This window comes from Bos indicus, chromosome 14 (genome assembly GCF_029378745.1).
Source record: "Bos indicus isolate NIAB-ARS_2022 breed Sahiwal x Tharparkar chromosome 14, NIAB-ARS_B.indTharparkar_mat_pri_1.0, whole genome shotgun sequence".
Classification (NCBI taxonomy): domain Eukaryota; kingdom Metazoa; phylum Chordata; class Mammalia; order Artiodactyla; family Bovidae; genus Bos; species Bos indicus.
Window position 1 is genome coordinate 16,827,411 of NC_091773.1, and position 22,345 is coordinate 16,849,755.

The 22,345-nt window shown below is 36.5% G+C and overlaps 1 protein-coding gene across 1 annotated transcript in view; it reads left to right on the top strand.

The window, feature by feature from the left end:
* Positions 1 to 18,596, top strand: part of ATAD2 (ATPase family AAA domain containing 2) — a 63,583-nt gene extending 44,987 nt beyond the window's left edge. Inside the window, exons 20-28 of the mRNA XM_019973992.2 lie at positions 3,965 to 4,100; positions 8,071 to 8,267; positions 8,777 to 8,936; positions 10,920 to 11,042; positions 11,161 to 11,304; positions 12,622 to 12,999; positions 14,908 to 15,041; positions 15,898 to 16,026; positions 17,031 to 18,596. Coding sequence (XP_019829551.1) covers positions 3,965 to 4,100; positions 8,071 to 8,267; positions 8,777 to 8,936; positions 10,920 to 11,042; positions 11,161 to 11,304; positions 12,622 to 12,999; positions 14,908 to 15,041; positions 15,898 to 16,026; positions 17,031 to 17,075 — 1,446 coding nt within the window. The 3' untranslated portion in view covers positions 17,076 to 18,596. The remainder of the gene's footprint in view (positions 1 to 3,964; positions 4,101 to 8,070; positions 8,268 to 8,776; positions 8,937 to 10,919; positions 11,043 to 11,160; positions 11,305 to 12,621; positions 13,000 to 14,907; positions 15,042 to 15,897; positions 16,027 to 17,030) is intronic.
* The last annotated feature ends 3,749 nt before the right edge of the window (positions 18,597 to 22,345 follow it).

Consider the following 22,345-nt stretch of genomic DNA (forward strand, 5'->3'; position numbering starts at 1 on the left):
TGGCCCTTTCTTGTGCCTGGTCTGAAAGTGATACACATCATTTCCTTTCACGTTCCATTGGCTGAACCTCGCATAGCCATACCTAACTGCAAGGGAGACTAGGAAGTATGATGTAGCACTGGGTCCCAAAGAAAGAGAACATGAACTGTGACAGTAGCCAGCTCTGCTGCACATCACACATATTTTTAGTTTCTTCAAAATTCTAGTCACTCGCCTGAATGTCTTTCTCTTTATATTCCTTTTGAAAGGCTGTACCCAGAATGAATTAAGTACTTTAGCAGTGTTCTGATTAACGGAGTAAAGGAGAATTACTATTTAGTAGCCACATTAACCATTTATGTATTGTACTCACTGTCAATTAAAACAACATTATTTCAAAGTTTAAAACAAAAATAAGTTTATACTCTTGGTAATAAGTAAGGGAGACTAGCTGAACTTTATATGGATGGAGGGAGGTTCAATGGAGAAGGCAATGGCACCCCACTCCAGTACTCTGTCCTGGAGAATCCCATGGACAGAGGAGCCTGGTAGGCTGCAGTCCATGGGGTCGCTAAGAGTCGGACACGACTGAGCGACTTCACTTTCATTTTTCACTTTCATGCACTGGAGAAGGAGATGGCAACCCACTCCAGTGTTCTTGCCTGGAGAATCCCAGGGACAGAGGAGCCTGGTGGGTTGCCGTCTATGGGGTCACACAAAGTCGGACACGACTGAAGTGACTTAGCAGCAGGGAGGTTGAAAAGCCATAATCAGTTTAATCTGGCATAACTTTATCAAGAATGTGGAAATTCTGTACTTAAAATGTTTTGTTTTGTTTTTTTTTTTTTTTGCTATAGCTTCTTCTTTTTTATGATAATATTTCCTAAGTATGTCATTGTGAACTGGGTTGAGTAGCCCAGCATCACCCTGTCTGGGAGAGTGGAATGGGCACCGGACCAGGAATTGCTGGTTTTATAAAATGAATAGTCTATATGGATACAAATAAGCAAGTCTGCTTTGAGCCTTACGTAGTCTCTATTGTCCTTGGTGAGCTAGTGATACTGTGTCTGTAGCATTGGACTGTAATATATATGAGAAGTACTGTGTATTACATTACAATCTGTCCATCTCAAAACTGCAGTCAGAGTACCTGTATGCATGAGCACTAGTAGACCCTAACAACTCATGAAAAAATGAGAAAGAATGTCAGAAATAGATTAGAAACTTGGGTGAATTGTGAAACACAAGCAGTGAGGATTAGATTTCAGAGTATGTGCATCAAAGGGCTGCTTTGAAAAATGGCAGTTATTTCTAGCTCTAGATCAGTGCTAGGAGGAAATTAAGAGAGTCCTTGAACAACTTTGTGTTTTTTGGCTTTCTTCACTTCTGGCCATGCCAGACAGTAGTTGGCAGAGTTTGTCATCAGCTAGATCAGTGAAGGTGGACCAAGGACTAGTGTGGCAGGGCAGTAACTTAACCTTTAGGTACTGAATGGGAGGAGTGGGAAGACCCTGTGCCCAGGAAACAAATTACAGGCACATTCTGTTTCTAATATAGTCTACCTTATTTCATAATCACTGAAAAAGAAACTAGAATAAACAGAAAAAGCATCTATGAACAGTCATATTTGAAAGGCAAAGATAAATTTATAAATAAGCATTTGAGGAAGGACAGTGCCATAGAAAATTATATCCATGCATCAGCAATAGATTGTTATGGAAAAGAACCATTTGAAGACATTACTAATGAAGTAGCTCCTCCCAAATACAAAACCCTCCAGGGCTAAAAAGACACAGATGAAGAGTGAATTAGCAAGATGAAGGATCATGAGATCAGGAATTCTTATATAATACAATAGGACAGAGATCTGAAAAGTGAGGGGAAAATTAAAGGAAATAGAGGAGATAGATTCAAGTCTAACATCTATTTAATGGGATTTAAGGGCAGAGAAAAGAAATGTAGAAGAAAAAAATAGTCAAATAATTCAGCATTTCATAGAATTAAAGAATACCATAATCTTCAGATTTAAAAGGTCCCCTGTTCTAACTGATGGATATAGAAAGACTGATATCTAGATAAAATTTTAGAACATCAAAAGTACAGAGAAAAATCTAAGCATCTTCCCAGAGAATAAAACATTACTAGAAAGGACTGAAAACAAATTGCTTCTACATTTCATTGGTAACACCAGCCACTACGGAGGCAACTGAGCAATATTTTCAGTTAGAAGGAAAATAATTTTGAATCTGTAATTTTCTTCCCAACAAATTAACATTTGAGTGAAAGAACAAAATATATTTTTGACCATACAGTGCCTAAGAAACTATTACCCACAAACCTCTGACTGAAATATTAAAAGATAATTTCTCCTCTTGGTTTTTTCTTTTTTTTTTTTTGGCAGAAGTGGCATATAAGAAGCAGTACACGAAGAAAACAGTAAAACTTGTCACAAAATTGTGCTTGTTAACTTTTTTTTTGAGGAAGAGGGAAAATATTGCCTCAGGTTCTTCGAACAGAATACTCTTTAAGCCTGATGCAATCAATGTGATAGACACTAAATACACAAAAACACATTTAAAGTTATGTGGAACTATGTTGACCTTGGTTCTGAACTCAGAATGGCAGGCAGGAAGGACATCGTGAAGGAGAAACAGGAAGTAAAAGCACCTTCAGATTTGTATCTGATATGTAGATGTTGATTAACTTTACAGTTTGATAGAAAAAGAAGCTTAAGGATATATCTGTTAACACTTGTAACAGTGAAAGAATAGAAATACAGCATAGAAATAATACATAAAATATCTGTCCTTTTGTGACTGGCTTGTTTCCCTTAGCAAGTGTTTTCAGTGTTCATCTGTGTTGTAGCCTGTGTTCAAATTTCATTCCTTTTTAGGCTGAATAATATTCTGTTGTATGTCTGTACCACATTTTGTTTATCTGCTCATCTGATGATGAGCATTTGAGTTGTCTTTACCTCGTGCCTAACTTCTGAATAATCCTGCTATGGTTATTGCTATGCAAGTTTATTTTTTTTTCTTCCAGTTTTTTTGGATATGTATACTGGGTTACATGGTTATTCTTTGTTTAACTTTTTTGAGGAACCAGCATACTGTTTTCCACAGTGGCTGCACCCTTTTAATTCCTACTGGCTCAGGAGATCTAATTTCTCCCTGTTTTTACCCATTCTTACTGTTTTCCAGCCTTTATTCTTACTGAACAACCACTTATTCTCATATCTCACTTTGGATTGTAAAAGTGAATTAATTGATCTCAGTTCAGTTCAGTCACTAAGTTGTGTCCAACTCTTTGCAACACCATGGACTGCAGCACTCCAGGCCTCCCTGTCCATCACCAACTCCTGGAGCTTACTCAAACTCATGTCCATTGAGTCCATTGATGCCAGCCTGCCATCTCATCCTCTGTCGTCCCCTTCTCCTTCCACCTTCAACCTTTCCCAGCTTCAGGGTCTTTTCTGAGTCAGTTCTTCACACCAGCTGGCCAAAGTATTGGAGTTTCAGCTTCAGCATCAGTCCTTCCAGTGAATATTCAGGACTGATTGCCTTTAGGATGGACTGGTTGGATCTCCTTGCAGTCCAAGGGACTCTCAAGAGTCTTCTCCAACACCACAGTTCAAAAGCATCAATTCTTCAGCGCTCAGCTTTCTTTATAGTCCAACTGTCCCACCCATACATGACTACAAAACCCTTTAAGTAAAATATCACCATATCAGTTATTGTATGAATTATAGTTTGGAGTCTTGAGTTCTAAAGAAGACCCCATGGTTTTAGTTCCTTATCCACTGCATATGTGATGTATACATAAGTTCAGTATAAGTAAAAGATTTAAGAAATTACTCATTACACAACTTAGATTGTTATTACAGTAATCTACTGTTGCATTGAATGATTGATACATAGTATGTATGTGTATACAACATACATATATACACACACATATATATAATGCATCTGTTTTCTTTTTTAAGGTACAAGAATTATTTATCCATGACTACGGAGAAATTTTTAATGTCCAGTTACCTAGTAAAGAAGAACGGACACAGTTTTTTGAAGATTTAATTCTGAAGCAAGCTGCTAAGCCTCCTATATCCAAAAAGAAAGCAGGTTAGTTTCTGTATCAAAGTTAATATATAATAATTTTGAGAAAGTGGAAATGAAACATCAGTTAATGGCATTGCCATCTTCTAATAGTCACTCAGTTGTGTCTGACTCTGTGACCCCATGGACTGTGGCCTGCTAGGCTCCTTTGTCCATGGAATTCTCTAGACAAGAATTCTGGAGTGGGTAGACATTCCCTTCTACAGGGGATCTTTCTGACTCAGGAATCATGTACCAAGAGAGATCTTCAACTTAGGCATCAAAAGCCTGAATAAAGTTAGGCTGAAAAAAACACAGAGGATGATTGCAGAGAAGAAAGCATTTAAATGAGAAATTAGTATTAAAGATACTTTAAACAAGATCACATGTATTTTGAAATTAAATGTCTACTTTTAAATGATGGGTGTATCTAAGAAGCCATAACAAGGAAAATTACAAAATATTTGTAATAGAATAAAGACAAAAAGAATTTAGCAGAATTTGTTGCATGCAGCTGAAGCTGCTCAATGCAGGTAAATACAATGTGGAGTCTTAAAATAAGATATGAAAACAAATAATGGACACTAGCATGAAATTTTTTGAAATTTGAACAAAATCTGTACTTTTGTTAGTAATACTGTATCATGTGTTAATTTCCTGTTTTTTTTTTACAACATATTATTTCTTTATATTCTCAGAATTGGATTAGAAGTTTCAAGCCTCATTCAATTTTTTTTTTTTTTTTAATCACTGGGGCTAAGTCGCTTGAGTCGTGTCCGACTCTGTGCAACCCCATAGATGGCAGCCCACCAGGCTTCCCCGTCCCTGGGATTCTCCAGGCAAGAATACTTGAGTGGGTTGCCATTTCCTTCTCCAATGCATGAAAGTGAAAAGTGAAAGTGAAGTCGCTCAGTCGTGTCCGACTCTAGCGATCCCATGGACTGCAGCCTACCAGGCTCCTCCGTCCATGGGATTTTCTAGGCAAGAGTACTGGAGTGGGGTGCCATTGCCTTCTCCGCCATTGCCTTCTTCTTCTTCTTTCTTTTTCTTCTTCTTCTTTTTAAATCACTAAGATAATGAATTTTCTTTAGCAGTAATACTAGGTACTAAACTGCATGGAACTGTATCAAAGTTTTGAGTGAATATAAATTAGAAATCTGGCATTCTGTTCATACTAAGTCAAACAAGTGGAATCAAAATGTCATAAACTTTTATCTAGGCAAAAATTCATAAATTCTCTAAAATACATACTATATATAGGTATACAGAAGCTTTTCTACTACATTTGATAAAGGCTTGAGAAAGAATAACAACAACAAAGAGAGATGGAGAAATTGGAGAACATAACTAAATGAAATGGGAACACTGAATATGAAATAGAAGAAGTGAAACTAGATAAAAATAAAACATCATCGTATAGTCCAGTTGTTTTTAAACGTGGCTGCTCATTAGAAACACATCTAGAGCTTCAGAGAAGAATGGCAATAACTGGGCATTTGTATTTTTAAAAAATTCTAAGATAATTCTGTTATGCATCTGAATTTTAAAAAGTAGTTACAAGTTTTTCTATTAAAATAGTCATTTTAGTGATACAGAATTCTATTATTTTCTGTTGACCAATCATGATACAATAGTATTAAGGGAATAATAGAACATAACCATAATAGTAAAAGATGTTTATCAGTTTTCACAGTCAAGAGCCAGATAAAAAATAAAAGATAATTGCAGTTGCAAACCATAAAGGAAACATGATTAACCTAACACTTTAAAATAATTGCGTACAATTTAGGGATTAAGTAGAGTGATGTGGTAAGTGGAAGTGCATATATGCACATGTTCTGATCTGCCCAGCCAGTCTGTGTCTTTTGGTTGGTGCATTTAATCCATTTACAGTTAAGATAATTATCAATATGTGTGATCCTATTACCATTTTCTTAATTGTTTGGGGTTTATTTTGTGTAGGTCTTTTCCTACTCTTGTGTTTCCTGCCTAGAAAAGTTCCTTTAGTATTTGTTGTAAAGCTGGTTTGGTGGTACTGAGTTCTCTTAACTTTTGCATGTCTGGAAAGCATTTGATTTCTCCATCAAATCTGAATGAGAGTCTTGCTGTGTAGAGTATCCTTGGTTGTAGGTTCTTCCCTTTCATCAGTTTAAATATATCGTGCCATTCCCTTCTGGCTCATAAAATTTCTGTTGAGAAATCAGCTGATAACCTATAGGAGTTCCCTTGTATGTTATTTGTCATTTTTCCCTTGTTGCTTTTAATATTTTATCTTTATCTTTAATTTTCATCATTTTGATTACTGTGTGTCTTGATGTGTTCCTCCTTGGGTTTATCCTACCTGGGACTCTGTGCTTCCTGGACTTAGTTGACTATTTCCTTTCCCATGTTAGAGAATTTTTCAGCTGCTTTTCTTCAGATATTTTCTTGGGTCCTTTCTCTCTCTCTCTCTTCTCCTAGGACCTGTATAATGTGAGTGTTGGTGTGTTTAATGCTGTCCCAGAGGTCTCTAAGGCTGCCTTCTTTTCTTTTCATTCTTTTTTCTATTCTGTTCTGTGGCAGTGATTTCCATCGTCTGTCCTCCAGGTCTTAGCCATTCTTTTGCCTCAGTTATTCTGCTGTTGATTCCTTCTGTAGCAGTAGGAATTGTTCTTCTGTTCTTTAGTTCTTCTAGGTCTTTGTTGCATCTTCTCAAACTTTGCCTCCATTCTTTTTCTGAGATCCTGGATCATCATCACTATATTTATTTTGAATTCTTTTTCTGGAAGGTTGCCAATCTCCACTTTATTTGGATGTTTTTCTGAGGTCTTATCTTGTCCCTTCATCTGGGACAAAACTCTGCTTTTTCATCCTGGTTAACTTTCTGTAGTGTGGTTTTGGTTCCAGCCACTGTGCGATTGTGGTTCTTGCTTCTTCTGTCTGCCCTCTGGCGGAGGAGACTAAGAGGCTTGTATAAGATTCCTGATGGGAGGGAGTGGTGGTAGGGAAAACTGAGTCTTGCTCAGTAAAACTAATCCAATTATCCACTGATGAGTGGGGTTGTGCTTCCTCCTTGTTAGTTGTTTGACCTGAGGTGACCTAGCCCTGGGGTCTGTGGGCTTTCTGGTAGGGTTAATGGTGACCTCCAGTAGGACTTAGGCCAAGGGGCCCCTTCCAGGACTGCTACTGCCAGGGACCCCAAGCCATGGCCCACCATACCTCCACAGGAGACACTTAACACTAGCAGGTAGGTCTGGTTCAATCTCCTGTGGCGTTACTGCTCCTTTCCCCTGGATCATGGCATGCACAAGATTTTGTTCGTGCCCTCCAAGAGTGGAATCTGTTTTCCTCAGTCCTGTGGGGAAATCCCCCTGGCCTTCAAAGTCAGATTCCCTTGGGATCCCCATCCTTTTGCTGGATCCTCAGGTTGGAAGGCCTGACATGAGGCTTAGAACCTTCACAACAGTAGGAGAACTTCTTTGGTATTATTGTTCTCCAGATTGTGGGTTGCCCACCTGGAAGGTACGGGCTTTGATTTTATCGTGTTTGTGCCCCCTCCTACCATCTTGCTTCAGCGTCTTTGTGTCTGGACGTGTGGTATCTTTTTTGGCGGTTCCAGCGTTCTCCTGTCAGTGGTTGGTCAACAGGTAGTTGTGACTTTGGTGCTCTTGCAGGAGGAGATGAGAGTACGTCCTTCTACGCCGCCTTCTTGAGGATGACATTTTTCGTAATTAGGATATTCTTGTCCTGAAAATAGGCATTTTCAAGATTTTAATAGCCTCTTAAATGATTTTTAAATGATAATGACTCAGCAATTCATATTCCCAGTTACAAACTGCCAATTACTGCTGGAAGAGATGTAGAGGTTGAGATTATTGTAGCACTTTAGTATTCCAAATCCCCTGGTTCCTGACAGATAGAAGGAGGATAATTCCTGAAAGCTTGTCTGCTTGGTGTACTAAATTTTGTCACCCTTGATCTGGTGGGAGAGCAGTAACTAACTTCCATTCACGTAAAGTTTTGCAGGCCCTGGAGGTACTCCCTGTGGCACCACCACCTGAGCCAAGACCACTGACAGCAGAAGAACTGAAACGACTAGAAGAACAAGAGGAAGATACATTTAGAGAACTGAGGATTTTTTTAAGAAATGTTACACATAGGCTTGCTATTGACAAGCGATTCAGAATATTTACTAAACCTGTTGACCCTGATGAGGTATTAATTTAGTCTTTGGATCAGAATGCTTCAGACTTAGAGAATATTTGAACAGTTTTATGTGTGTCCCTCTGTACACTCTGAACTTGCTTTCTTATTTGGAAGCACATAGAGGCTTCAGGAGTTATGTAAAGGCGTTTTCCTTTCCTGCAGAGCATAGACAATTAACTTTGCCCAACTCAAATGTTCTAGAAGTAACTTGAGAATGTCTCAATGCTACATGACATTCCTGTGACCTTCACAGTAAAGAATGCGGTCCTAAGTTGGCATTGAAGGGTGGGTGGCATTTGGATGAGCAAAGAGGCTTAAGGTGTTACTGGAGATACAGGTGCCCAAGAATGAGAATGAATACAAAACAAAAGCCACCTTAAATACAGAGTTTCATATTAATATATTTTCATTATCTCTTACGTATATATTTTCTCCTGTTTTGCCTGGCAGAAAAACTTGACTCAAATTTTTCAGTGTTCAGAGTTAGTTTGTGATTTGGTCATTTGTTTGAATTTTAGGTTCCTGATTATGTCACTGTAATAAAGCAACCAATGGACCTTTCATCTGTAATCAGTAAAATTGATCTCCACAAGTATCTAACTGTGAAAGACTATTTGAGTGATATTGATCTGATCTGTAGTAATGCTTTAGAATACAATCCAGATAGAGATCCTGGAGGTGAGCATTTGGTGGGTTTTGTTTTATTTTGTTTTGTTTTTTTAACCTCAAGGAGTGGAACGAGGGCTGCTAACACTTAGTGAAGGATGATTTTATACTTGGTGCTATATTAGAAGCATTTTACACTCACAGTGCCATTCAGTCCTAATGAAACACAAAACTGCATAACATTTTAGCTTGTTCTTATTTGTCAATGTTCTTTCTCAAAGTAGGAAAATAAAAAGTCTGTAATAAGTTTGAAAGGATTTTTTTAATTAAGACCATTACAATTTTTATTAACAACAAAGTAATATAATACTCGGTAACAGACTAAGTCCCCCATTTCCCTTCTCCAAAGGTAAGTGTAAGTAAGTGTTAGTTGCTCAGTCATGCCCAACTCTTTGGGACCCCATGGACTGCAGCCCCCTAGGCTCCTGTGTCTATGAGATGTTCCCGGCAATGGTACTGGAGTGGGTTGCCATTTTCTTCTCCAGGAGATCTTCCCAACCCAGGGATCAAACCCGGGTCTCCTGCACTTGAGGCAGATTCTTTACCAAATGAGCTACAAGGAAAGCCCATCTCCAAAGGTGGATGCTGTTAAGTTTAGGGCTATCTTTCCAGACCTTTTCTGTGCATAGAATGTATCCACAATCTACTGCACCTACACAGGCTATTAAATAAAATGTATAAAGTAAGAGATTTTTAGGTGATAGATTTGTTTATATGTATAATGACACATTCAAATATCTATATAAACTTACTGATTTCCAAAAAAATACTCTTTTAGGTTCTTTTTCTTAGCTTCTTGCTTTGTGAATGCCCTATCCTTAACTGTGTTGCTTGATAATTTTTTTTAATAGTTCTATTTCCTGCGTTGAGTCTCTTACATTGGTATTCTGTTTTTAAATTTGTCATGCTTAAAAATTAGATTGATTTCCACCACTGAGACTTTACCCAACGATGTAAAAGCCCACTATTCTTCCCTCACCAGTCTTGTACCCCACCTTCCCTAGGCTCTGTCCCACAGGTCAGAGTTCTGGAGGTAGCAGTGGGCAACAGGCTGCCAAGTTGGGAAAACCCCTTAATTGTAGAAAGAAGGAAGCTTCTCCTGGAGGAAGTAGGCTTCTTCTGTTTCCTTGCAGTCATGCTGCTGCTGCTTCCTGTTCTGACCATTCTGACAAATGTAAAATTATTTCAGGGCAGTGGTGTTCACACTTGAGATAGCACCAACATCTTCAGGACATGCTAAGGTGCAGCTGGCTGGGCCCCACCTCCGCAGGTTTTGATTCTTTAGATTCAGGACTGGAGAATGTGCATCCTGACAAATTCCCACATGGTGCCAAGGCTACTGCACTGAATGAACTTGGCCCGGGCTTTCTTCAGGTCATGTTAGAAGCCCCCGGCAGCATCACTTCTGCTGTAACAGCCCTTCCTGTCTACTGTAAACTGAATGTTATTTGAATGCTGCAGCATCCTCCTGCCCTGTGAGGGGGACTGATCCAGCTGTTCAAGCAAATTTACATTCACTTATGATCTGCCTTTCTTTACCTTGAGACATATTCCAGTTCATGGCACTTAGACTCAGTTTAGGATTTTTTTGCAGTGCTTCCTAGGTAGTGTTGCTGTTTCATTGTCTTTGTTTAGTTCCTCAGTCAGTGTCGTAACATCCTCTATATCTCTTCCAAAATTGTTTTACATCCCCGGTTCACTCATGAACCTGATAGCCTTCCTTGCTGTTTTTGTGTCATTGTATTGTTGTTTAGTTTTGCTGTTGACTGATTCTTAAATTTTCCTTGGTGTTTCAAAGGGATTTAGCTAGGAATCAAATGTCCAGAACATTAGATGAGCATCAAAACCAGAAATAACACAGTTCCAGTAACTTACTATTTATGGTGGAAGTAAAAAACAAATTGTAACAGCTATAATCTTAGCCCAACATGTAAAATTAATTTTTGTTGAATTATTAGAAGGAAACCATTTTAAAATTCTTTCTTTATTCCATAGATCGTCTTATTAGGCATAGAGCCTGTGCTTTAAGAGATACTGCCTATGCAATAATTAAAGAAGAACTTGATGAAGACTTTGAGCAGCTTTGTGAAGAAATTCAGGAATCTAGAAAGAAGAGAGGTAGGAAAATGATTTGACATCAGAAAGAGATGCTTTAAATGTATTGAGTACTCATAATTCTCCATGTAATTTTTATATCTGAAAATTTTATTTGATATTCCGCATGTCTATTTATAAGGTTGTAGCTCTTCCAAATATGCCCCATCTTACTACCATGTAATGCCAAAGCAAAATTCCACTCCTGCTGGTGATAAAAAATCAGATCCAGAGCAAAGTGAAAAGCCAAACAGGCCCAGTACTCCTATGGCTTGCAGCACTCCTGGTAAGTGCATTTGGGTGATTTTTACTTAGGAAACTCTAGCCTTTACTCTCTTCTGATGCTGTTTACTTTTCTCCCTCAGTTTCCTTTGTCTATATTGATGCCACTCGTTACATTGATTTCATTTCTATTAAGGCAACTTTGCATTCTTTAAATAAATCCATGCTTGCCGTGAGGTACCATTTGCAATCCCAATTCACCTTTCAGTTTACAGTCTAATTGTGGGTTGACTTGATTTGAAACTGATTTTTGCTTCCTATAATCCTAATCTATTTCCTGTTCCCTCTTTATTCTTAGGGTATAACTCCACAGAGTACCCACCCAAATTCTGTGGGTTTTCCAAGGCCTCTTCCTTGGCAGGCTCCTAATTCCAGTTTTTGCTTTTAAAGTTCTGTGAATATCAATCAGACTGTCCTCAGCTTCTTAGCCTCTCAGCTATTCATCTGTTTTCCAAGATTTGGGTGCCATAATTCCTCAGTGCTTTTAAACAGAATGTTCATAAAAACTATTCATACTAGCCCAACTAATGCTGATCAACAGTAGAATGGAAAAATATGGATTATTATACAGAAGTGAGAATTATTAAACTTCACGTAAATACAACACTATGGATAACTTTCCCAAATATGAGATTGCAGAGTGGTTATACTGTGTCTAGGCAGAATTTTTAATCTCTGTGTACCATAGTTTCTTCATCTGTAAAATGATGTTGAGGAATGGTAGCACACCTGATCGGGTTAAAGTGGAATTTCAATGAGTCAGCACATATGAAGGCCTTAGAAGAGTTCCTACTTCATGGTAAGCACTTGATAAGTGTAGGATGTTTTTAGTCTTGCCCTTTCTTCAGTTCATTCCTCATACTACTGCCAAAATTGCCTTTGCAATATGTGCATTAAAAAATTCACACCATTGTTGGAGTTTCCTGAAATGGAAGGGAGGTTCAAGAGGGTGGGGATATATGTATACCTATAGCTGATTTCATGTTTGACAGAAAACAACAAAATTCTGTAAAGCAATTATCCTTCAATTAAAAAATAAGTTAATTAAACAAAAAAATTCATGTCTTTCCCCTCCTTAAAATTATTGAACTTTTAAAAAAATTATTCAGGATGAAATCCAAATTCCTTAGAATAACAGGTCATTGCCCACTTTCTGCCTTCTTACAGTACTACTTTTGTTCATCTATTCCAGCCATACCATACTGTGGTGATATCTCAGATTTTCCTCTTAATATCTCAGGAGGTATTTTTTCCTCCACTTAACTTAGACTTTAAAAAGTTGTTGAATGTTCTCTTATTCTTTTTCTTAAATTCTTTGAAGCTCAGTTGAAGAGAAAAGTCCGCAAAAAATCAAAGTGGTACTTGGGCACCATAACAAAACGAAGGAAGATCTCACAGGCAAAAGATGACAGCCAAAATGTCACAGGTGACAAAATTGAGAGTGATACAGAGGAAAATCAAGATACAAGTGTAGACCACAATGAGACCGGAAACACAGGGGAGTCTTCAATGGAAGAAAATGCCTCTGAAAGCAAAATAGAATTAGAAAATAACAATTCAAGTCCTTGCATTGAGAATGAACCTGAAGAATCTGGAAAGACTACAGCATGTACAGAATTGAGGAAAGATAAGATTGCTTGTAATGGAGATGCTTCTAGCTCTCGAATAATAGACATTTTCGATGAAAATGAAACAAAAGGTAAGTCTCAGTGAAGCAACTTACTAATTTTAAAAGATGTTTCATTCAGGGTTCTTTAACAGTTAATTGCATCTCAGTTTACTCTTTTTCCATGTTTTTCAGAGTACAAGAGTTAATTAAGGAAGATGGCATTATTTTATTTAATAAGATTAAATTATTAGTATTAAATAGTAATAAGATATCATTATTTTATTAAATAACAGTAAATGACTGTGGTTAAAAGCACACTACAGTGGGACTTCCTGGTGGTCCAGTGGCTGAAACTGTGTTCCCAGTGCTGGCAACCCCGGTTTGATCTCAGGACAGGAACTGATCCCACATGCCACAACTAAGACCTGGCGCAGCCAAATAAGTAAACCCTTTTCAAAAAGCACAGTATAGCATCACACAGACCTGGATTTGAGCCTCGAGCCCCACTGCTTAGTAGCTTGTGACCTTGGTTAAGATTCTTGCCCCATCAGCCTCAGCTTTCTCATTTGCAAGACTGGGGGTAGATAGTGCTGGGTAATAAGATATTCTGAGGATTGAATAAAGTAATCCAGATAAAGCATGTGGCAAAGTGCTTGGCTATACAATTTTTAAAACCTGGCAGGATACCCTGTCATTTTTAAGCAGGATAAGCAGTTTCCTGTGATTTCTTGCTGAGTGATGTGAAACAACTGTTACTCACCCCCATCATTCCTCTATCCCTATTGTAGGTCCCAGATCATTTATACTGTATTTATTCTGACGGTCCTGCTCCCAAAGATTTTCATTTAGAATTGTCTTCTGTCTGCATCTTCTTGAACCTTTGGCATTAGATTTGTTTGGTTTTTGGAAAAGCCAAACATTTAGTCTTACAAAGCAAAAAGAAGGGTAACGAGGTCAAAAATTTGTTTTGGTCAAAAACAAGTATTGGCTAAGTTAATGAGACTGGTTTCCTTCAGTGGCCTATATGGTTAATCTTTTTCGAGGACTAGAAATGAGTTCTAGTGTGTTTGAGTAATCTTAGAATGGTTTAGGATATATCCTTTTGAATGTGGATATTTAAAATGTTAATCCTCTGACTAAAATTTTGTATGTTCTATTTAAGTTCAACATTTATTTTTGTTTTATCATTATCTTTTCTAAAAAAACACTATTTAGTGAGACCAGGCATCTATTTACACTTGTCAGGAGATTTGGGTTGTTGTCCTGGCCCTTAGAATGGTTAGGTATATTGACCTTAGAAAAACCTCTTCACTTTTCTTTGGCCTTGTTTTTTCACCTCTTAGTTAAGTAGATTGTTATAAATCAGGGATAGGCAAACTTTATCTGAAGGGCCAGATAGTCACAACTACTCAATCCTGCTGGAAAAGCCATATTGACACCCTTAATGTAAAGTGGGTGTTGTTGTGTTCTAATAAAACTTGAATTATGGCAGTAGACCAGATTTAGCTTCTGTGTAGTAGTCTGTACTGAAGTTCCTTCCAGCTCTTAAATATCATTGATTTTTTTTTTTTTTTTTTTAACGTGCTACACAGCATGCGGGAATCTTAGTTCAATCCCAATGACCAGGGATTGAACCTGTGCCCCCTGCAAGGGAAGCTCAGAGTCCTAAGCATTGGCTTGCATATATGCATGCTCAGTCTTTGTGACCCTATGGACTGTAGCCTGCCAGGCTCCTCTGACTATAGGATTCTCCAGGCAAGAATACTGGAATAAGTTGAATTTCCTTCTCCACCTAACCACTGGACTGCCAGGCAATTCCCTGTCCTTAATTTTTGAGTGTGTAAATGGTAGCATCTTAGTCTTACAGCAGAGTTAATAAATGAGAACAGGGATTTGTGTTTAAGTAAATATGTCCTGCTGCTTAATCAGCCTAATGTTTATTTAGGCATTATAAAATGTCTGTGAAACAGACAAATAATAATTATTTTTTCATTCTAGAAATGTGTGTTCTGCGAATGACTCGAGCTAGACGTTCCCAAGTAGAGCAACAGCAGCTCATCAGTGTTGAAAAGGCTTTGGCGATTCTTTCTCAGCCCACACCCTCACTTGTTGTGGACCATGAGCGACTGAAAGTATGTAAATTAAAGGCACAGTGCTTTCATTGTATGAATTAGAAACATAACTCGCCAAAAGCAGGATTATAATAGTACATTATTGCAATTTGGCTTGCAATAAATATATTTTATAGAAGGATAAACTTGGTATAGTTTGATGTTACCAATGAAACTCTAACTTTCATTAAGGCAGTGATTGAAGATGACTAGTGTATTAACGTTACTGTTTTGACATATTAATACTTGTCTATACCACGTATCCCATACATTGTTTGTATGACCATACTTATGACCATTTTAGTTGGTTTTTACTTAACCATGGTTGCATGTTTTTGTTGACTACAAGGCAATGGAATATCATGATAGGACAAGACTTGAAGAATCACAGAAATTCAGTAGGTCCATTTCAGTCATGAGAAAAAACCCTCATCAGATGAAAAACCTTTTTTGAAGAAAAGAACCCTGAAGTGGTGCAGTAGATCATCATTTATGTCCTGTCTCTTTTTGTTTCACATAACAATTAATTCTAGCATATATTAATCATAGTGACATAAAATATTCTACAAAAATGCCTTTTCTCTTGGTAGTCTAGTTTGAGATTATTTTTTAACTTGTCTGAAGAGATTGATGGCTATAATAGAAATTGGCAACCTCTTCAGCTGTAGTTTTTAGGATGAGAGGCCGGAGTCATAGAATGTTGATAAAGGTAGCTTGCAGTTGAATGTCAGAACCACTGTTAGAGACTGCAGTGTCTTATCATATGACTTGATCTGCCCTTTCTGTGGCTTATATGCTAAAAATGTCCCCAAATCTTCAAAACTAAATGTCTCTGGGAATTTCTCTCACATATGTAAACACTTATGTTTTCTTTTAGAATCTTTTGAAGATTGTTGTTAAAAAAAGTCGAGAATACAATATTTTTCAGTTGGAAAATTTATATGCTGTAATCAGCCAATGTATTTATCAGCATCGCAGGGACTATGACAAAACAGCACTCATTCAGGTAAACTCATCTATATGAGAAATTAACTGATTATAAAAATTTCTAAATACCATTTTTTAATGTGTGGGATTATGAACTATTTCTAGGTACAACCATGTTTTGTACTTTTTAAAATCTAGCACCTAAATTAGCTTGTGTTTGTTTAATAAGCAGTGGAACATTGAAGTATCTATAAACTATGAAAAATCTTTTTTGTGTGTGTATGAATGAAGACATATAGCTCATTTTTAAGACAGACTTAAGATAGGCCTATTTGTCTTTATTTAATCTGTTTTATAGTGGATGTGTGTGCTTAGTCACTGTTGTGTCCAACTCTTGGTGACCCCATGGACTGTAGCCTGCCAGGCTTCTCGTCCATGAGATTCTCCAGGCAAGAGTACTGGAGTGAGTTGCCATGCCCTCCTCCAGGGCATCTTCCCAACCCAGGGATCGAACCCAGGTCTCCTGCATTGCAAGGCGGATTCTTTACCATCTGAGCTACCAGGGAAGCCCTTATAGTAGATATTCGAATCCTAATGTTTAAAAATAGATATTGACTAATACCTATATAGGATTTCATATATATATATATATATATACACACACACACACATAACTCGCTACCTACTATATACCTACTAGTATGTAATATATATAGTATTTAGTATATGTAATAAAGTATACTGTGGTATCTATATAGTATAAATATATGTAACTGTATAACCTATAAACTCTTAATATCTGTAAGTACACCAGTGCCTTGGTTAATAACTGTGAATTTAATGTAAGATGAAAGCATCTCAGACTTTAATTCAAAAGGGATTTAAATAATGAAGTCCCATCAGTGTTAACAGTCTATGTGATAGTCATAAATACTGAACAAAATTTGTTTCTCTCTCAGTTATATACATGGATAATGATGTCCTTAAGGTTGTTCACTGCAAAAGAAAACCAGCAATGGAATAATGTTCTTTAGTGTTTTCTGCATTGAAACTTACTGTTTTTCCCTCCTATCTTTTATCTAGAAAATGGAACAAGAAGTAGAAAACTTCAGCTGCTCCAGATCATGATGTCATGGTACCAAGTATTTTTTATATTCAGTTCCTATTTAATTCACCTTTGTCGTGTTAACATAACTGATGCAAGATGAAATCCTGAATCTCTAAAGAAAAGAGTAAAATAGTAATTAAAAATATTTAAACTTTTCTGGTATTTATATACATGTGTAAGATAAATTACAGAGATAACTGATAAATATTTGATTGAACAAGTCATTGTAGTAATACTATTACTATTGTTATCGGTAAAGTGTGGCCAACTCCTAATAAAGTTTATCTTGATAATTAATGTTTATGACACTTAGGAGCAATTAGTGACACTGATAGTTTTTGTTTTAAGCACTTTTAATTTTATCCTTCCTAAAAATAGTTTATTGTGTCAGACTAGAAACTACTTAACCATTGTGTCTTTGCCATCGTTTCTGCCTTTAGCATTCTCTGCAAATTCACTTAAAAGCTCGTGCTTGAGTCATGATTTGCAGAAGGTCCCCTGAACAACTTCTAGGTGAACCACAGTTCTGTACTTGAATATCAAAATTAATGCTTTTTAGATAAACATTTTTTATCATTTAATTTGGATTAATAAAAAATTTTAAATTTTTTTGTTTTACTTTTATGATTATACATACAACAAATGTATTAACGACTACTTTGTTAAATATCTTTTTAACAATGCAAAGTTTTTATATATGAAAGCTATTTATATCCTTCTTAGGCTGTATTCTATAGATACCTTTTGTATACAATTATATAAATGTAAATATTATGAATTTTGTATTAATGATACCAAAAATGCATTTCTTAAAGCAATAAAAGCATTCACCACCATGCATTTCCCCCTTCCCCCATTTTATTTCTTTTTCTTTGAGACATTCTGGTATTACTTTACAAAACGTCTTTTGAAGGGAATAGGGGATAATGATCTCGTGAGAGATTCTGGATTCCAATACAGTTTCTGAGTTAAACTGCTTTTTGTTGTTGTTTTATCTGGATATTTTAAAGGCTTCTAAAACTCAATAATTCAGATACCTTAATTAGTAGATACTGTCTTATGTAATGCATAATGGAATGCTGCTGCTACTGCTACTGCTAAGTTGCTTCAGTCGTGTCTGACTCTGTGCAGCCCTATAGACGGCAGCCCAGCAGGCTCCGCCGTCCCTGGGATTCTCCAGGCAAGAACACTGGAGTGGGTTGCCATTTCCTTCTCCAATGCATGAAAGTGAAAAGTGAAAGTGAAGTCGCTCAGTCGTGTCTGACTCTTAGCAACCCCATGGACTGCAGCCTACCAGGCTCCTCCGCCCATGAGATTTTCTAGGCAAGAGTACTAGAGTGGGGTGCCATTGCCTTCTCCGAATGGAATGCTAGTCACTGAAAATATTTAAGTGTATGTATATTCCTGGATTCACACACACACGTCTTCATTTTTAGTGAAATTTATTGTAACTTATTCTAGATTCATGCTTTTGTAACTAGGATTTTATTTTGTATGTATAGCTTCTGTAATAAATTGTAAAGGTAAAAATTGCTTCTCAATTCTGTTTCTTAATTATTTTATAATGTCCTAAAAATAATTCAGTGTGAACAAGTGCAAAAATCTGTCTTATTACTGTGCATAATTTAAAATGCTATTGACACTGGAATGTATATATTCTTTAGTTACTAATCTGCTCCTGTCCTTTGCATGACTGTGTATACATGTGGAGAGTAATGTATCTACATTGCTGTGTAGGCTTTCAAAACCATGCTGAAATTGCAAACCTAGAATGTCTTTCTCTCACTTTTTTTTTTTGCTTAAAAGTATAATAAGGCTATTATATATATATATTATGTATATATTGTATATTTATGTTTTATATATGATCTGTTACATATTTTATACATAATATATACTATAAATTATAATATTTGTATATTTATATTTTATAATGTATATAAATTATATACATAATTTTATATTTTATTATATTTATATTTTATAATTTTATATTATGGTATAAATTTTATATTTATGCATTATATTTTATAATATATATTTATATTTTATATTTATAATATAAATTTTATATTTTATATATTTATATATTTTAAAATATATAAATAATCAGGCTATTATATATATATACTTATATATAAAAGTATAATCAGTAATTTAGACAGGAAAAAGAAATAGAAGGCATCCAAATTTAAAAGGAAAAAGTAAAACTATATTCACAGCTTATCTTACATATGGAAAACCCTAAAGTATCCACAAAATACTGGTTAGAGCTAATAAATTTGACAAAGTTGCAGGAAAGAAGATCAATATAGAAATCTGTTGTATTTCTGTATACTAGCAACAAATGATGCAAAAAAGGAAACTAAGAAATAAATTCCATTTACAATAGCATCTAAGTCAGTAAGACACCTAGGAATAAATTTAACCAAGGAGGTACAAACTTGTACACTGATAACTACAAAATGTTGCTAAAAGAAATTAAATAAGACTTAAGTAAATGGAAAGAGATCCTGTACTCCTGTATTGGAAGACTTGATGTTAAAATGACGGTATTTCCCAAAACAGTCTGCAGATTCCATGCAGTACATTTCAAAATCCCAATGGCCTTTTTGCAGAAATGGGAAAGTCAATCCAAAATTCATAATGAAACTGCAGGGGACCCTGAATAGCCAAAACAATCTTGAAAAAAGAAGAGGAAGTTGGAAGACTTGTACTTTTTATTCCAAACCTTACACGAAGTTACATTAATAAGACAGTGTGGTATTGGCATAAAGGATGGACATACAGATCAGTGGAATAGAGTTGAGAGTTCAGAAAGAAGTCTATATCTGTGGTCAGTTGATTCTAACAATGGTGCCCAGACTGTTCAATGGGGAGAGAATAGTGTCTTCAACAGATGGTGCTGGGGAAGCAATATTCACATGCCAAGGGATGAAGTTGGACTTCTACCCCACACCATATATAAAACTTAACACAAAATGGATAGAAGACCTAAATTAAGAGCTAAATTAAGAGCTAAAATTCTTTAGATGAAAACAAGACCTCAAATTTGATGGTGATTTCTTAAATATGGCTCAAAAAATACTCGAGCAACTGAAGGAAAATCAAATTCATCAAAATTAAAAATGTTCATGATTCTACATATAGTATCTATGTTACAATTATTACATAATTATGTAATTTAATATAATACTATCGTAAAACTTAACAAGAAAAAGACAATCCAGTAATGGCTGTTTATGATGACTTAGCAGTTTTGAGGAGTACTGGTCAGATATTCTGGAAGATCCCCCTCTTTGGGAATTAGTCTGTTTTTCTCATGATTAGGTGGGGATTATGGGGGAGGAAGATCACAGAGGTAAAGTGATCATACGAAGGTTACTCTCGGTGTGAGTTATGACTCGATTGACCTTAACCACTTGGCAGAAGTAGTGTTTCTCTCCATTATGAAATTACTCTGGGTACTGTGTTCTGGAAGGTCACTGTGTAGCTCAGTCTTAGGAATGAGAAGTTATGTTCCGTCCCCCCCCCCCCCACCACCACCCATTTTTTTTTAAACTGTTTCTATCAGCGATCCCTGTTAAGCGTGCACTGTGGAATCAACTGAGATTATTTGTCTCATTATCTTCTCTTAAGTACCAACCCCCTGCCATGTAACACACAGAATACATTTTTACTCAAAATAATGCAATTGAGAGATTGCATAATTCTATAATATCTATAGAATCTTACAAAGATTCTATAATAAAAGGGCCTTTACTAGGACTTAAGCATACAGTAACTATTTACTGATGAATATTATATGAGGGGTAAAAACTCCATTTTTAATTGACCTATAGTTGATTTGTAATGTTAGTTTCATGTATACAGCAAGGTGATTCCGTTATATATGTTTATATATGTCTGTGCATCAGTGTTTTACTTTTTATCTGCTGCCTGGAAAATATATATGTATTTTTTTAAACATATATTTCTAGGGACTTCTCTGGTGGTCCAGTGGTTAAGATTCCTAGTGGTTAAGACTTCCAGTGCAGAGGGCATGGGTTCAGTCCCTGGTGGAGGAACTAACATCCCACATGCCACATGGCACAGCCAAAAAATATATTTATCAAATATATATATATAAGCAGAGAAGGGCAGAAGTGCTTTCAGCCCTTCCCTTCCAAAGGCCTTTCCCAGAAATTGTGCACACTTCCTTTTTTTTTATCTCATTGGCTAGAACTTAAGTCACATGGCCACATTTTGTTGCAATGAAATAGAGAGAGGAAATAGCTGGAATTCCAGAAACTATCTTGGGGTTGTGAGGTGACCTTAATGATGGGAAGATTCAGGGACAATAGTGTTTTTAATGCTTAGGGTCTTCTTTAGGACTTGTTGCTTGTTGCTTATAGGAAGTAAAAGCTGAAAAAGTAAGGAACCACTGAGTCCTTGAACACACAGGTGGCGTGGCCAAATGGACTTAAAAGCTTTTCTTAGATGGTCTAGAGAAATGACCAGCTAGAGACAGAAAAGTCAAAAGAAAGACCTAGGAGGCATTTTTGTGAAGACTAAGACCTTGCTTAGTAATACCGTGCGTATTAAATAAGGTAATTCCACTGTGGCTTCCCCAGTGGCGCTGGTGGTAAGGAACCTGCCAGCCAATGCAGGAGGCATTAAGGGATGCGGGTTCAATCCCTAGGTTGGGGAGATCCTCTGGAGGAGGAATGCAGCAAGAGCTCCTGACTGGTTTGTTTTCTACTCCTCGCCCTCTGCCGTCCATTCTCCACTTCAGTATTCTTTGAAGGAACTCAGGTCTGATAGCATCATTTTCTCATACTCACTGATTCCCGTTACAGATCCTTTTTACGGCTCCCGCATCTCTCTCAGCTTTCTCTCCCCACTCTTCTAAGGTTTATGACACTCTAGCCACACTTAAGACTTTTTTCAGTTCTTTTTTTCTACCTCTGGGCTTTTTCATGTTATTGTTCCTTGACTAGAATGCCCTTCCTCTCCCCAGTGCATATCGAACTCCTACTTCTATCCTTTATTTTCATCATGAAAGTAACCAATTAAGAGAAGTTACCCCCTCCCAATCTAAATCCAGATTCTTATATTCATCTCATTTAATCCCTAATAGTCTTACATGACACTGATCATAATTTTTTACTATGTATTCTCTAATGTTTATTTAATATTTACCTCACCACAAGATCATAGGCTTTTTAAAGTTAGGAGCTAAGTTTGTTTCATTTTTATGATTATAGATCTAGCACTTACATAATAGGTTCATGCTGCTGCTAAGTTGCTT